At 37.6% G+C, this 18,101-nt stretch overlaps 1 protein-coding gene across 4 annotated transcripts in view; it reads right to left on the bottom strand.

Annotated features, from left to right (window-relative positions):
• The window catches only part of LOC127506300 (rho GTPase-activating protein 21), a 121,056-nt gene that overhangs the window by 43,945 nt on the left and 59,010 nt on the right, over nucleotides 1–18,101 (bottom strand). For all 4 annotated transcript variants that reach the window (XM_051882648.1, XM_051882647.1, XM_051882644.1 and 1 more), the window contains 2 exons: nucleotides 16,181–16,366; nucleotides 13,379–13,400 (listed from right to left, as the gene is read on the bottom strand). In XM_051882648.1, coding sequence (XP_051738608.1) covers nucleotides 13,379–13,400; nucleotides 16,181–16,366 — 208 coding nt within the window. The remainder of the gene's footprint in view (nucleotides 1–13,378; nucleotides 13,401–16,180; nucleotides 16,367–18,101) is intronic.

Here is an 18,101-nt window from a genome sequence, read left to right as displayed (position 1 = left end):
CAGCAAGTAAGCATATTACAATAATTTCTCAAGTATCATGTGACACTGAAGACTGAAGTAAAAATTCAGCTTTGGGAACAGTTTACAGTTTAAAATATATTAAAAGAGAAAACAGTTATTTTAAATTGTATTTAAATTAAATTGTATGTAATTACAATTAATGTAGCCTTTGTGAGGACAAGAAACTTGAAGAAAAAAAAGAAAAAAATCAAAACTTTGGCCTTTGGTAGTGTATATCAGGGCCTTTAGCCTGAGACAGTAAGCAGTGAAAGAACGTTTGCATACAAAAATGGTAAAATATTTATAATATTCCCATCTTCAATTTGATTGGCTGACTGCACAAATGTGTATGTGTTTTCTGGTTGATACAATGAGCTGTGCCAAACTCTGCTCTATATTCTTGTCTCAAGCATTTTCCACTCTCTCTATTTGACCTAATCTTTCCCCCGTCTTTTTTCCGTCTCTGTGTGTGTTATTTTGGCTAAAGTCTCTCGTGCGCAGCTGGCCCTCCTGTTGTTTTGTGTTGGATAATGTTGTTTGGCAGGCCAAATTCCTGCACAACACAGCACTGACTCTCTCTCTGTCTCTCACTCTCAGACAGAGGAGGAAGAGAGGGAATGAATAAGAAACTCGACTTGGTATGCTGCACAAGTGTAAAATAAAGACATGAATGCCCATCTTTCATCTGACTGACAGAAACTCTTGTGAACAGAAAACTGAACTACTTTGCAAACCATGATGGCCTTATGACAGTGCATGATCCATTTCCATTTCAATTAATATGTAACCATTTAAAATATATTTCCCTAATCTACACATATTTGTTTCATATATATATTCCAAATGGCAAGTCATTTGATTTGAAATCAAGTATACCAAGCTAAAAGATCAGTGTGTTCTTACCCATCATCACTCTCAGCTGTCACCCATGTCTGTTGTCTACAAACCACTCCTCACACACCACACATCTCAATAACAAAGCTGCACAAGCTGCCACCTCAGTTTAAAACAAAACATGTATACATCAATCCATCACAGAGATCACTGTAGTGACCAGTCATGACCGGTCATGTCAGTCATGTCTGGCATTATAGGTATGCTTCACTGTCGGGAAGTAAAACTGTAGTAAAATATATAGTTCTGTCATGAAAGATGGCTCAGGCTGATGGGTCTTAATGCAAGCTGATGATAATTACAGCGTTAACTACTGGCACAAGCTGATTGGTCCATGTCACAACTGCAGCCAATGAGCTTTCTGCTCACACATTTAAAGGGCTGGTTACATTAACTATAGCAGTTTTCAGCGTGCTTCAGAGTTCCTCTAAAACCCTTCACCTTCCCCAGCTCCACCTGTATAGATCTGCTATGGGTTATTGATATTTGTGCAGCACTATGTCGTACTCGCAGCAGCGTATCGGCATATGTATTGGCAGTGGCAAGTTCCTGTACTTGCTCTGCAGCAGCAGCAATAATCTACAACAACAGCAATAATCTGCAGCAGCGTAACAGATCTATTCCGCCAAAACCAAATACATTAACACTGTCATATCCATTACCATGCCTACAATCTTCAGAGAGATGTCATGATAGAAATATATATATTAGGGTTGTAAATCGGACAGTTCATCACGATATTGATTCTCATAGCCAGCAATACAATATTGCGATACCTCAAAAAATGTATGCAATTTGATTCGATTCAGGGGTATATTGATCAATATTATATTTTGTGCCTATTTTACACAGTTTAAGACCAAATGCAATGACCAAATGCTGTTTAAGACCAAATGCATTGACCAAATGCTGTTTAAGACCTAATGCATTGATCCAATATACAGTACTGTTACACATGCACTTTCTTTCTCATCTGTTTACATAACCGACTGTGTTTACTAGGATATTCAAGATGGGCATTTTTACATAATTTTGTCTTTATTTGTCCGTTCAGCATAAAAAGAGGTGAAAGAGAACTTACTCTCTGGGCCCTATCATACATCCGGTGCAATGCGGCGCCAGGCAAGTGTTTTTTGTTATCATTTTCACGTCCTGCGCCACGTTGTTTAAATAGCAAATGCATTTGCGCCCATTTGTGCGCCCATGGCCGTGCTGGTCTGAAAACGAGATGTGTTCAGGCGCATTGTTGGCGCATTGCTATTTTGAGGCAACTGAAATAGACTGCGCCATTGACCAACTGAAACCTGGTCTAAAGTCAATATTTGTTTTGTTATTTAAAGAGCGCGTTTGTAATATGCGCCTATAGGTGGGTGCACACAAACATGCCAAACATGCCAAATATTAAAAATAAAAGGATTACAATGTAAAAGATTATTGTGTGCATAAAGATAAAAATGTTTTGGTGGAATCCGGCTTGTCCTGTAGATGGTCTGCTTGTATGCTTTAACCTTGTGCACAAGCAGATCCGTTTCCTCACTAGAGAAGCGTGCAGTTTTTCCGCTTTCAAATTCCGCCATGTAAATAGCGAATCCGCCATGGCACAAGAGCAACTGGATTTTAAAGGGAATGGAAGATGAGACTCTGATTGGTTTATTGCACATTACGCCCAAAACACACCCATTACACATTAAGAGAATAGGGACAACCCTTTTAGACCATGCACCGGGCACACCAACCATTTTTCCTGTTGTTAAACTTACAAAAGTGGATTCAGACATGCCCTAAGTGCACTTGCGCCATGCGCTTTAGACCATGTGCTTAGATCGTTAAAATAGGGCCCTTTGTGTGCCTATTACAAATGTGCGCAGACACAAAACTTCTCTCATGGGGCGCGAGTAATGAATTGAGTTCTCTTTAGTGTCTTCTTGCGCTTGAATGCTTAAATTGGCAAGGCTTAAAACTTGCAACTGATAATGTTTCATGACAATTCAGCACTGGCCCGATCGGTTCCATTAACTTTCCTGAGTGTCTTTCACACTCGCCCCGGGCCATACATGACCATATATAAAGCCAAAATATCAACTTTGAAGACACTGTGTTTAATTATTTTAAAAAAATTGTTTTTTCCATTTCCTGAAAAGTAGCAGTTTTGGACATACAAGGAAAGCCATACAGGGAGTAAATGATGACAGACTTTCAATTTTGGGTGAACTATCCCTTTAATAATTCTCAAAAAAAATGAATAATAATAATAAAAAATAAAAAAAAACTACGACTGATATTACTTCCAATATCAGGGCAAGTGCATTTCATTATGTGATACAGTATTCCCCACACGCTCTGTTTTTGGCAAAATCCTGTATACTGCACACAGTATACATAATATATACTGCAAGAAAATAGTACAAGTAGTACGGTATAATCCTATTCAAAAAACACAACACTGGACCTGTTCATCTGTAATCAGGTGCAGAAATACAGCGGAGGTTGAGGACAGCAGCCAAGCTTTTGTGTGACAGCAGAGCCAAAAGCACATTGTTTTTGGTAACCCAGAGCTCTCTTATTTACGAGCATTCTTCATATTTTCAGTCTCCAGTCAGGCAGCACTAGTGTAATAAAGCAGCAGAGACACTAGAGTCGGTGTGTGGAGCGAATCCAAACCGAGTCTGGCCCCTGTGCGCAAGGTGGGGTTTTACTGGTCCTCCAAGAATCATGCAGAATTCTATTTGCTTGTGCTCTTGCTCCCATCCCTATCCTCATGGACGCCACCCAAAACATTGGCAAGAAAATAAAATGAAATGAAATATCCCTGGCATGTATTTTCACAGAAAAGGAAAACAAATATTTGAACAGATGTTGACTTTTTTATTTGTACTGCATATTTTTTCAACTGTAGCAAAGTCTTAAAGCAAAACACAACAGGGAGAATTCACTACGAATGATCTGTGACTGCTGATATGTGTTTATTTGTGAAAGGCTCCTACATTAGGTTAACATGGGTTTAATTTTCTCATAACATACATCGCAGCATCACCTCTTTTCTCACAGTGGCTGAAACGGTTCGATAAAGCATTCAGTTTCTCTAAACCCCTTCTTTCCAAGAGCCTACTCTGCTCTGATTGGTCACATGGCCTAGTCTGTTGTGAGTGGTCTCCCGCTTACAGCACATGTTGGAAACAAAAATGCTCATTACCATATCTGAGTTTCAGGTCCGGAGGCTTCCTCAGTACCTATACACAGTGATATGAACAGCGATGATGGTGATGATCAATTAGAGCCCGAGTCCTCATCATTTGGGAGGGCATACAAAGTGGATTTGCTTTCGCAAAACAGAAAACAGCATTTTCTGGACATGTCGAAAACATGAACCAAACTCTTCCATCTCAAATTGCAATGGGAAATTGCCTCTGATACAAAGAAATGTGACCACAGTGGCACACTAGGAAACTAGTGAGTGTCTAGTAAAACTTACTTGAGGGTGTTCCTAACCTTTTCCTTGTGGAACTTGAGGGAATTGGTTTAAAATCGGATTCTAAACTTCCATAATTGTCTCTCCTACATGAGGAGCGGTCCGAAGAGTTTTCGAAGTGGGCGGGGCTACCTGGCACAACACCCGCAGAAATCGAAAGCATAATTCAGATGGAATGTAGCGTTGCATTTATGGTTGGTTACTTAACTAAAATTCGTGAATTTGGTGCATTCTATAATAAAACGCAGGGTTTGCGGTGGAATAAAAAGCTAAAATGGCACAACTGTTTAGTTAAATTGCCCCAATAAGTGAATTCCCCCTTAGCTCAACACCTTACACATCTCATTTGAGGGTGAGAGGAATGATGGTAAATAATTGAAATATATTCTGAGCTGTACAGCTTTAAAGCAAAAGACAACAAACACACACAAACATTTTGTCATTCTTTCAAACACATTTTAAAGGCAGTGAGAGCACTGATCTCATAAAGCTGTTTATACACAGCTCAAATTGGACGACATCCAACCATTCCACCCAGATTGTCTGCACGTGGAGAGCAGATCTCCATCCACACACACGCCTGTGGCTCATTCTGCATATACGTCAGACAAATAAACATCCTAATTACTGTGAGGAAACATCTAGTCCTATGCAATGATAAGAAGCAAAAGCGGAAGAAAACATAGTTTGTCTTGTTCGGTGACAATGTGTGGAAACCCAGAAGAAAATTTCATTGAGGTATTTCTTAGTGGTTGTTTGTTCATATCACAGCAGACTAAGATTTGAAATAAAACTTGATTTCACTCGTTGCATTTATAGTTCACCCAAAAATAAACACTGTGTCATCACTTACTCACTCTCAGGTCATTCTAAACCTTTCTTTCTTCTGTAGATCACACAAAAATATATACTATATATATACTTTGGAAAATGTTTGTTTTGTTGTTGTTGTTGTTTTGTCCATACAATGAAGTCAATAGGTCAAAACAATACTGGACCCCACTTTTTTTTTTTTGTATGGACAAAAACAGTTCCCTTTCGAGGGAACTTAACGCCATGTCAGCTGACACGTAGTCTCGTTCCCTTCTCTGGGAACCATTGAACAAACCACTGAAATACTAAAAAGATCTCATAAGTGGTGTTTGCTAAAGACTGGTCCACATTAAAAGATTTTTAAAATCTTATCAGATTTTTCAAAATGTGAGAGACCATGACGATGAAAAAATTATAGATTTAACAGTTTTGTTCTTCTAGTTGTTCATATAGACTGTGAACAAGGGAAATTTCACAAAATCTCTCGCGGTCAAACGTGACTTTAGAGTAAACAAACATGGTGGATGATGGGCAAGAAGAAATGGCGATAATAGTGTTTGGACTGCTTTTTACTGAAAATTCTTGAAAAAAAAAACAAAGAAAGTCATGTTATGCTTCTGTCTTCTGTCAGATCTGTTTTCTGTCAGCGCTTTCTGATTTGGTATGGTTTCGTTCCACATGGGGTTCCCCCACACAACAGGATTTCTGATCGTAAAAATTCAACATGTTGAAAATTTACCATTTAAGATCGGTGCGGCCCCGATGTTCTTCCGACCAGATTTAATCATTCTTAACACACCTCACACCACAGGAAAATCTAATAAGATAATCTGTAGAATCATCAAGATAATTGGGACTAGGGTTGTAAAAAGTACCGGTTCTTTGGTACCAAGTCGGTACTGACATTTAAAAAATGTGACGATACCAGCATTTCTGCAGTACCAAGTATTAGGTATATTCGGCAACCTGCTGCTAGGTGGCTGTTTTCAAACGCTCCTGTGTGTATCTGTGTAAGCGCTCTGTGAAGAGCGTCAAGGGATTCTATTTACAATGTGTTTTTGAAGCGTTGATCATTGTAGCCAATCACATACACATCTGTTAAGCATGTGAACGTAATAGCCAATCAGAGGTGTTTAAGTTAGTCCGAATCTGCTCAACACCTCTCAAAACACCAGAGTTTTCGTTCGCCGTGCTCTTTAGAGTTCTGCACTCTGGTGAATCCTTTCATTATTACCAACAAATCGAAACACAATGTAAATAAGAGATTCATAGTATATCAGGAGTTTTCTTAGGGGTGTAGATCTCAATGAGCAGGCACTGAACGTAGCCTAACACCGTGTCCTAACTACACGCGATGCGATAAGATTCCAGCGACAAGCAATTTGACTGTCCACACCTAGACGCGACGCGACAATGAGAAGCGATAAAATCAATCAAAAACCACAGCCAATCAGAAGAGAGTGTGGGCGGGCTCTCTTGGCAAGAGCATAGCAGACACAATGAAATGGGTTGGTACATAGTAAAATTCATAAATATTACACCATTTAAACATTATTTAAAGTACATACGTAGTGACTAAAACAATCTTTGTCATAGAATACACTTGTTTGTTCGCATTGAGTTGACAGTTCGAACGTTCTTGTGCCCATTTATTCATTTTCAAGATCTGAGGTGAATTAGCCAGTGTTGTTTTCATTACAGATAAAAAGCTGGGAACACAGAACGATATTCAAACTCACATTAGACGCTTTTAACATTAAATAAAGCACATAAACAGTACCTGATATTATCATTGCCATACTTTGTGTTGCTTTTCCAGCCGCTAGGACAAAAGTTAGGACAAAAACTCTGATTAGCATGGAAAAGATACCTTTTATTGCATGTTGCACCGTCGCGTTGCATGTAGTTAGGACACGTTGTAAGTGATTAACAGCTTCAGTGATTATAAAGGGAGTGCTCTTTGCTTGCTTTCTGTTTATAACCCATATACAATTTTTTAAAAAGTTTTGTTTTTCATGTGCGATAAACAATAACAATGTTTACTTAGGCTACATGCTGCTTAACTGTATTATTTACTTACAATTATTATCATCATAAATAATAAATTGATTTTTTTTATTTTTTTTTTATTATTATTTACATAAATTGGTAAAATATTTCCAACTACGGTACCAAATGGCTATGGTATCGAAATTCCACGGTACCGAGAATTTTATTGGTATTGGTACCGATTACTGGAATTTTGGTACCGTGACAACCCTAATCAGGTCTTTATCTAGGATTGTCGGAAGGGGATAATTGGGCACAAAATCGGCTCAATTATCTTGTATGTGTGGGTGCCTTAAAGTACAAATCACTATGATAAGAAGAGGCATTCTAGTTATATATAGAAACCAGAACATAATAGAGACTCTTTTGGGTTCTTTTGACATGGGCCAGAAATCATCTAGCAACCATCTAGAAATTTTATAGCAAGCACCCAGAGCACACTCTGAAGTTTGAAGAGTATTATTGCCCTTCAGCAGAGTAATACAAGCTGCCAAATGAAGGCGTGTGTTACACATGTGGGCAGCATTTCCTTAACACTACAATAAATCTGTGTGTGTGAAAGTCTCAGGTTACACACCCCCCGTTGCAGCACTCTCTGGAATGCACCATTTAGGAACGGTTACGAGAAATTTCTGCTGCTCAATTTCCTGCAGGAAAAGCTCTTTACCAAATCTGTCACTGAAAGGCCGATCAATTTGCTACAGTTGTTCTAGGGAACATCCCTACAGAGATGTCAGCTGTAGGGGGTCAGCAATATGTCTTTTGCTCTGCTTGTAAACTGGCTGTGATTGGTGCCTTAATTACTAAAGACAATTTAGCACGCTGTAATTACTTTAATTGTGAATTAGTTTCCTATTTGGGCATACAGAACTTGACTGCAATCGAATTCAAAATATAGCAGGCCTTGAATGCCTTTTTGCTATTATATAACCACAGTGCCCTCCACTAATATTGGCACCCTTGGTAAATATGAGCAAAGGTGGCTGTGGAAATAAATCTATATTGTTTATTCTTTTGAGCTTTCACTCAAAAATTCACAAAATTCTAACATTTCACTTAAGTAAACTATTGAAAGTGGGGTAAAACTTACATTATAAAATAAATGTGTGGCGAGGGGGGCGTGGTTCAGCGGAGTCGGCAGCGGGAGAGAGAGTCAGGAGACGAACGGTGAGTGAGTGGGTTAAATGCAAATGACGAACACCTGTCTCTTGATCCTGTCTCAAGTCCAGCAGGGCCTGGTGTTGTTCTTGTTGCATGACCGCGAGGGAGGTGATAATCTCCGCAAATGGCGATCCGGAGGACGATTGCATGGCGGCGGCTTCCGGATTCCTTCCCGGGTTTCGGCACCAGTGTAGCAAAGTTCAGTATTCAGGAAGGAAGAGGACAGGGTCGGCTTGACTACTGACTGCTTTTTATTTGCACTAATTCTCACAATACAAAACAAAAGGGGTGCAGACAGGCACAAAGCGGTCACAAATCATTCACAATTCTCTCACACGTAGATCACCAGCGGGGCAGCAGTCAGTAGTCCGTCTCTCTCTCACCCACTCCTGTTTCTCCTGGTGTTATATACTCTCTCCACACCAATTACTGAAACAAGAGACAGGTGTTCGTCATTTGCATTTAACCCACTCACTCACCGTTCGTCTCCTGACTCTCTCTCCCGCTGCCGACTCCGCTGAACCACGCCCCCCTCGCCACAAAATGTTTTTTTTTTCTTTCTCAAAATGCATGTTAGCCACAACTATTGGCACCCCTATAAATTCTTATCAGTGAAATATCTTAGATTCCCATTCATATTTAGGTTTGTTAGCAGTAGCACACCAGGGTGACTAGGGGATTGAAATTGTCCAGCCATGACTTCCTGTTCCACAGGAGTACAAATATGAGAAAACACAAAGGCCAAACAATCACAACAGGTAAAACCAAAGAATATATTTCTGATGTGCAGCAAAAGATTGTTGAGCTTCACAAAATAGAAAGTGGCTGTAAGAAAACAGCTAAAGCTTTCCACCATCAGGGCAATAATTTAGAAGTTCCAATCAACTAAAGATGTTACAAATCTGCCTGGAAGAGGATGTGTCTATATCGTCCTAATGCGTGGTGAGGAGGAGAGTTTGAGTGGCCAAAGTCTCTACAAGGATCACAGCTGGAGAATTGCAGAGATTAGTTGAGTCAAAAAGCCTCCTTGCTCATCCAAAAACAATCTCCAACATATTCAGTTGTCAGACACGACTGGAACTTCAAAAGGGACCGGCTTCTATAGTCAGATGAAGCTTTAAAAAAAAAAAAAAAAAAAGAAGAAAAAAAAGAGCTTTTTGGCAGCAAACCCACCAGATGGGTTTGGTGCACACATGGATAAAAAGTACCTCATGCCCACTATTAAATATGCTGCTGGATCTTTAATGTTGTGAAATCTTATAATAGGCTATGGTTTGATCTTCCATCAGGACAATGATCCAAAACAAACATCAAAATCAACACAAAAATGTGTCACTGAGCACAAAATGAAGCTTCTGCCATGGCCGTCCCAGTCCCCTGAACTGAACCCTATAGAAAATGAGTGGAGTGAACTGAAAAGAAGAAGCACCAACATGGAGCTGGGAATCTGAAGGATCTGGAGAGATTCTGCATGAAGGAATGGTCTCTGATCTCTTGTCAGGTGTTTTCCAAACTCATCAGGCATAATAGGTGAAGACTCAGAGCTGTTATCTTGGGAAAGGACGTTGCAATAAATGGGTGCCAATAATTGTGGCCAACGTGACCTAGAGAAAAACATTTCATGAGATTTTCCCCCTACTTTCAATTGTTTACTTCAATGAAAGGTTAGAATTTTGTGAAATTTTGAATGAAAGATCAAAAGGATAAACAATACAGATTTATTTTCACAGCCACCTATGCTCATTTTTACCAACAGTGCCAATATTTGTGGAGGACACTGTACATAATAAAAATATTAAGGACACAAATGATCATTGAAACGGTAACACTTTATTTTGGGGTCTATTAACTAGTTGCTTATTAGCATGCATATTACTAGAATATTGGCTGTTTATTAGTAATTATTAAGCACATATTAATGGCTTATTCTGCATGACCTTATTCTACATTCTTAATCCTACCCAATACCTAAACTTAACAACTAACTAACTATTAATAAGCAGTAAATTAGAGTTTTTTGAGGGAAAAGTCGTAGTTAATAGTGAATACATGTTCCCTATACTTAAGTGTTACAATTGAAACATTTAGTTGGTTTCATTAAGTGCCACCCTTCTATACAGAAAAAAAGCATCTAAGGTTAAAAAAGTCCTAAAGCTGGAATGCCGTATTGACCAATCAGCAACTGAGAGCCTGATTTATAACTGTTAATACATCTCTATACAGGCAATATTACAGACAAGTTCATCATGAGCATGCAGGACTCATACTAAAGGGTTTCTATGGCAAGGAGATATGTTGAAGTGAGTGTGTGTGCAGCAAAAATTACAAATACGTGCAGCAGATGTAAGCCAGAGTGGGTTTTCCTGTTGTCATGGGGCGTATCAGACGTGATTCGGATATGAATGAAGGGAAATCTGACAAACACTGCAGCAGAACAGAGAGAGAGAGAGAGAGAGAGAGAGAGAGAGAGATGGTGCTGCTCTGAACAGACTAAATCAAAAAGATCATTCAGACATGCAAAAAATACTATTAAAATGTTTTGGCTTCCACCTAACCATCTATTTTTATGCAAATTTTGATTTTCGAATGGAAATATTTGATTTGCACAAATACTGTACTGATATGATATGTACTGATGGATTCTCTACAGTCATCAATTCATTCAACATTTTTTTTTTTTTTTTTTTTAGAAATGTGCTTTAAAATACTGAACCCAGCAAACATTGTAAGTTATTCAATCACAATTTTTGTTTTATATAGTAATTGTCCACCTTATGACAATGCTACCCTGCATTGATTTTACAGTAAAATTATGAATACCACATTTTATGGTAACAAATTATTGTTAAATACACCACACTAGAATGTAAAAATCCTGCAGAAGGTGGTTCAAGACCTGGTTGTGACACAATATTAGCGTAGACACCGAACAACTCAAATCTGGACAGACCCAGCCAAGGGCTCCAACACTGCCATTATTACCATATATTTACAACCATCCTCTCATATGCATAAACATTCACTTTGCTATGTACATTTCTGTATATAGAGGGTATGCACTGACATCACTTTCAGGCCCCCTTGGCAAAACATCCTGCAACATGATTGGCTTTAGTAGGGGAAACTGAGTAATAGTAAAACAAACTATTATCTGCTTAAATTAAAGGTAGTTTAACTTGACAGTGATCCTTACAACTCACCAAAGAACCAACGCTCCATGGACATTGACATGTGGCCAGGAATCGTAACTCATTACAAGTAACTTGAGTTACCTAATCAGATTACTTTTTCAGGTAACTAGTAAAGTAATGCATTACTTTTTCAATTTACATCAAAATAAAAGTTACTTTTTCAAATAAGTAACACAAGTTACTTTTTCACATTTATTGACTGACAGCTCTCCTGTCCTCATGTTGAGAGAAATAAAGTGCAGAGGTGTTATTGTAGTTCTAGACTAAATGTGAAAATGCATTTACTCATCTCACTTGCACAAAAACATTCAGTATTCCTCAAAATGAATAAAAACAGTGAAATGCAATGTCAGAATTTTATGCAAACCTGTAATAATTAACTTTATGTATTTAATCTCACTTTATTGTCTTTGCTGCTGACATACAATGATCCAATTCAACCATACTAATAAGCAAAAATTACTTTAGATTAGATTTAGAAATAAGAGTGTTGAACTTCCTTGTCCTGTATCCTATTCTTCTGTGATCCAGAATGGCAGCACAGCTGAAAGGTTTGTTTGAGCTGCGCCCTCTACTGTACAGGCGTAAATATGCTTTTCCTTCCGCTTTAGGCTTATTAATTTCACTTTTGGTGTGAAAGGGCCTTAACATTTGCCAAAAAAATACAACTTTTTTTGTTGTTAATAAAAAACAAACAAGCAAGTCCAGCCCAGGTGAAAAAAAGTAACGCAAAAGTAATGCAACATTACTTTTCATAAAAAGTAACTAAGTAACTTAATTAGTTACTTTTTTAGGGAGTAATGCAATATTGTAATACAAATAAATTCTAAATGACTTGATGCTTGGTCGTACTTCATATATAACCTAGGGTATGATTTTACCCCCAAAATCAACATATCTGACACATAATTGTAACTGCAAATTCACGTTTCGCTGCCTGGATTAGTTTTTTTCTGCGAAATGCAGTGATCAAATTGCTGTAGCATTTGGCAGTCTGTAAAAAGATAGCTCCGATTTCTTGTTGAATCTATTTGTACAGTCATTCACAAAGCTCTATACCATCATAGATGTGTTTTGTGTGTTTTGAGGCATTCAAGCTGAACTTCAACAATGCCACTCAGTCTTTTTGCCACTCAGTGGGTGTAACTGCAGTGACTCCGCCTACTGTGACATCATGTGCATACTCTCTATACTGGAGTCCTACTCCTGTAAAGCTCTCAAGTTTACATATGGCTACTGATCATTACTTTGCTGTTTTTTTGCTGAAAAAAAAAATAGACCTGTGCACATTCCACTACCTTTTATCACTTGTAACTCCACAAACAGTCATGGCACTCCTCTGCAGTAACCAAACACCAGCCCACAGCTGATCAACCGCCACAGAGCCCGGTGCACTGCCAGCTGGGAGTTTTCCTGTCCCGGGCTCGAGCATTAAAGATTTCCAGTAATTCACATGGTGCAAGGGTCAGATGCAGGCCACTGAAGATAACACCTCACTCTCATGACAGACACAGCAGATACAGACCTGAAATTCTGAGAATCTCCTCCCTATTATTATGAAGCATGAACCTGGTTTCTCCAAAATCATTGGACCAAAATCATTAACATATTTGCAGGGATTAACTTTTGTTGGCTTACTTGGCTATGCTCTTGTGATGTCTCACACATTTAAGCTTTGTTGACTCTGAATGAATCAATGACCAACTCATGCAGTCCAAGACACAGCCATGGTCAATGTCTCAGAGAAAAGCCTTAAATAAACAAGCGTGGTGAATGTGGATTGCAGACTGGTTAAACTCACCTCTGCTGCTATTGTCTTCATCCTGAAAGAGAGAGAAGATGAAAGAGTGTTAAAACTGGATGTTTCAAAATCGTTCATGGAATCAAGAGCTTTGCGGGACTGAAATCATGTTCCATTTGAAGTGTAATCCTAGAGGCACCTAAAACCTAGTTAAGCAGAAAACTTCCAGAAAATTTTAAATTAATAACAAATTAATAATAATAAAAATCAAAATAAACAGATTAAAACTTCTGTCAGTGAGACAGAAAAAATAAATCTCATTCCTATATGTTTGTGTCATGTTTTGTTGTCATATATCTGCCAGTCACAGGGATTAGTGTGAATCGCATGTTTGCCAACAGTAACTAATCTGTAAGGAAGCATTATCTGAAAACAGTTGATGGTACTATAGCATTATCTAGATGCTTCATTACTGATGGCTGGTGATAGTGGGAGAACAGAGCTTCAATATCTTTATGAACAAGTGGCCACTAGTCCATAAAGATATAGTCACTCAGATATAGCACGAAATAAACATGAATGAACAACCTGTGCAATATTAATAAAACAGCATGTAGACAATTTCACATAACACTGCATTTATCTCAGGAAAGACATTCAGTGACCATAAATTCACTAGTTAGCTAGAAAAAATAACTCTAGGGAAGAGCATTTTCTAAAAACTAAAAACTACATTACATATTTATTATATTTTTACTTAAAGGGTTAGTTCACCCAAAAATGAAAATAATGTCATTAATTACTCACCCTCATGTCGTTCCACACCCGTAAGACCTTTGTTCATCTTCGGAACACAAATTAAGATATTTTTGATTAAATCTGATGGCTCAGTGAGGCCTGCATTCACAGCAATGACATTTCCTCTCTCAAGATCCATAAAGGTACTAAAAACATATTTAAAACAGTTCATGCGAGTTCAGTAGTTCTACCTTAATATTATAAAGCGCCAAAAAAACAAACAAAATAACGACTTTTCAACAATATAGTGATGAGCGCACAAAAAGTATTCTCGTTGCTTTATGATATTAAGGTAGAACCACTGAACTCACATGAATTGTTTAAAATATGCTTTTAGTACCTTTACGGATCTTGAGAGAGGAAATGTCATTGCTGTGAATGCAGGCCTCACTGAGCCATCGGATTTCATCAAAAATATCTTAATTTGTGTTCCGAAGATGAATGAAGGCCTTACAGGTTTGGAACGACATAAGGGTGAGTAATAAATGACATTATGTTCATTTTTGGGTGAACTAACCCTTCAACCTGCTGTTTTCATTATTTGATGTATGTTTGAATAAATCTGTCATGAAAATATTACAGTCCCTTTTTAAATATTTATATTTCAACAACAAACTGGAGTAGAAACTATTAAATAATCAACAAGATGATATAAAACTGCATTGTGTGCAATTTAAATGTTTATACACAACTCAGTTTATGTTTTTATGAGTGTTGATTATTAAATAAATGTGACTGATTATTAAATAAACTATTTTCGGTTTTGGTTTTTGTTTTTGGGCTAAATGAAAACACAAATTTTGTTTTCAGTGTTTTAGTAAAAGAAAAAAATAATTTCAGTGCATCACTACTAACAATATTCCATAATATTGCAAAGAGTTTGACAGTAGCAGACGAGGACTTCCAAGGATCCCATAAAAACTTGATCGTCTAACACAGGAACGGCACTCTTGAGACTGGTCAGCTTTAAAGGGTTAGTTCACCCAAAAATGAAAATTCTGTCATTCATTTCTCACCCTCATGTCGTTCCAAAACCGTAAGACTTTTGTTAATCTTCAGAACACAAATGAAGATCTTTTTGATGAAATCTGAGAGCTTTCTGTCCCTCCATAGACAGCTACATAACTACCACTTTGATGCTTCAAAAAATTCATAAAGAGATCATAAACTAATCCATATGAATTGAGTGGTTTAGTCCAAATTTTCTGAAGAGACCTGATTATTTTATATGATGAACAGATTGAATTTAGGCTTATATTAACATATAAACATTCATCAACTCACACATCAGTTGTGTTAAACGGAAGCTCAAGCATGTTTGCATGACGTGTGTGAGAACCAATGAGGTTCATTCTCGTGTGTTACGCAGCATGTTTGAGCTTCCGGAATAGGTTTGTTCTCACATGTCAAGCAGTTTTTTCTGTTTATGTTCGCTGATAAATGTTTATATGTGAATAAAATTTAAATTAAATCTGTTCATCTTATAAAGCAATCGAGTCTCTTCAGAAAATTTGGACTAAACCACTCAGTTCATATGGATTAGTTTTTGAAGCGTCAAAGTGGTAGTTGTGTAGCTGTCTATGGAGGGACAGAAAGCTCTCAGATTTCATCAAAAAGATCTTCATTTGCATTCCAAAGATGAACAAAAATCTTACGGGTTTGGAACAAAATGAGGGTGAGTAATTAATGACAGAATTTTCATTTTTGGGTGAACTATCGCTTTAACATGGCAGTGGAATATGCTGAAATGCACAATTTATTTCTACAACCCATAGTTGAGTACATTGAGAATTCACAGCACTGAGAAACATGCAAAGCAGCACTACAAGCTGTTGTGAGGCCCAGTAGATGTTTCCCCTCCCTGGCTGAGATGCAAACGTCATAAATAATCCTATTATTGTATGAGGAAGAGCACTAAAGGTAAACATTTACTCTTAAGCACATATCTGATGGAGAGGGAGAAAAGAGTCTCTGAAGCTGAATTATGTTTATAAAGCAAACTGACAAAACCAACCGACCCAATGATCTGGATCACTTTTATGTGTGTGTTTGCTATGAGCTGACCTTGAGAGAGGACTGCACGGCTGACTCGGGCGGGTACACAATAAAGTGACGGAGCGTGAAGCCAAAGCCGTGAGAGGTGCGGCGTAGGTGCAATGTTTTAGGCCCTGGCCATGAGAAGGGCTCCTCTTCAGCAGCCGGAGACAAAGCTGATGCCTCGCTGCGCTCACAACCATCCTTCTGTTTGGCCTGAGAAAGAGAAGAAAATACTAATAATTAGTCATTCAGATACATTTATTCAATGGCAGTACATGTATTACAGAAACAATCCACATAGAGGAAACTAAGGTTACGTTTTTGGCCCACGGGCCCTACATTCATCCTATAGCTCTACAATCAATTATTGCAGTTACCAGATCAGATATTTAACCACACAGCTACACAACCTGTTCAAGTTCAATTTCTGTATAAACACAAACCTTAATGTCTTGACATTAAGCAAGCAAGCAAACAAACAAACAAACAAAAAACTACTGAACACGTCAACTGTTATGCAAGGAAAAAGACCATATAAGCATATAACACCCTTATATTATACTACATTATTTTATATTATATTTTATACGACAGTTTGTTCTCAAATCTGATTGGCTGAGAGCTTTTTCCAGCCGTGCGATATTCCCCCTGTATCAGTACTGGAACGTTTCACCGTTTGTATTATTTGGCCTGCGGCGACTGTCATGGCGGGAAAGCAAATCCACCATTTTTCTTGCCCCAAATACTACTGTTGTCACGTGACGGAATGTAGTTTTAGGAGTTTTTTAGGTAAGAATGTAGTTATTTAGACCTCAAATATGTGACTCATATAAACAGCACCCATTTTACAATTTGTATAGAGGCTTCCAGAGATGTGAGCTCCAGGCCATTCAGCACTCATGTACCTGCCGTGAACAGCTTTAATTTTGGTCAGTCCTTCAAGAATTTGCTGCTGGCTCTTATGTAGATAGTGGTTAAATATGAGATATAATTCATTTTGGGTATATCAAGAGCATTTCAGGCAGTTTTTGGTCTTATTAATCTATTACTTGTTCCAGAGCAAATCGATGGGTTTAGGGCTATGTGAACTTTCATAACTTTATATTTAGGCTATATTTAACTTAAATCCTGTACTAGAGAGCTGCTTTTATACATTTGACAGAATTGTTTGCTTGTGTTTATTTGCAATTGTCTTTTATAATGGCTATTGTTGTTAATTTAAGTATTATTGTTCAATAAATATTATTTTATATAAATAATATGCCATATTTGGCATTGAGAAAGGGTCAGTTAGTGATCATCATATGGACTTCAATGAAAGTTACATTATTACGCCATTAGATGGTAGCAAAGACTGTCTTTATGAGTGAGTAGCAAAGACTTACTGAAAGGGACTACGGTTGTAAACAAGGAAGTTGTTTTAGCGCCGTCATGGGAAATCCCCTTAACTGTTAAAAGGATAAAGGCCTCAGCAGACATTTAAACTGATTTTTTAAAATGGATATAATATTATGGACATCAAACTGAAGAATGAATGCTATATCAGATGCAGGTAATACACTCGCTCAGGCGATCTCGGCGGAAGGAAGTAGTTCTGCACACACACACAAAAAAAGTTTTTTTAAGACACTCAGTTGTTTCTTATTTATTTACTCACTTATATATTATATTATATTATATTATTTTTTAAATCTACCTTCATTATAGAGTTAGGGTTAGTCTTGTCTGAATGTATGCCAGTATTTTTTATTTCATTTATTATTTTATGTGTGTATTTAAGATGTTACAAAAAATATGATGATACTGAAATTTTAGCCTGTAAGATGAAATTCACAAAAAACATCCTAAGGAAAACAAAGTTGAGTAATTTGACATTTGAGTACAAAGCTTATAGTGACCCTTGTGACAATGTCTCCATGTGACAACTAGCTCCTGTCTCACCTATGAT

The sequence above is a fragment of the Ctenopharyngodon idella genome, chromosome 23 (assembly GCF_019924925.1).
Source record: "Ctenopharyngodon idella isolate HZGC_01 chromosome 23, HZGC01, whole genome shotgun sequence".
NCBI classification, from domain to species: domain Eukaryota; kingdom Metazoa; phylum Chordata; class Actinopteri; order Cypriniformes; family Xenocyprididae; genus Ctenopharyngodon; species Ctenopharyngodon idella.
This window is presented reverse-complemented; position numbering and strand designations above follow the sequence as displayed.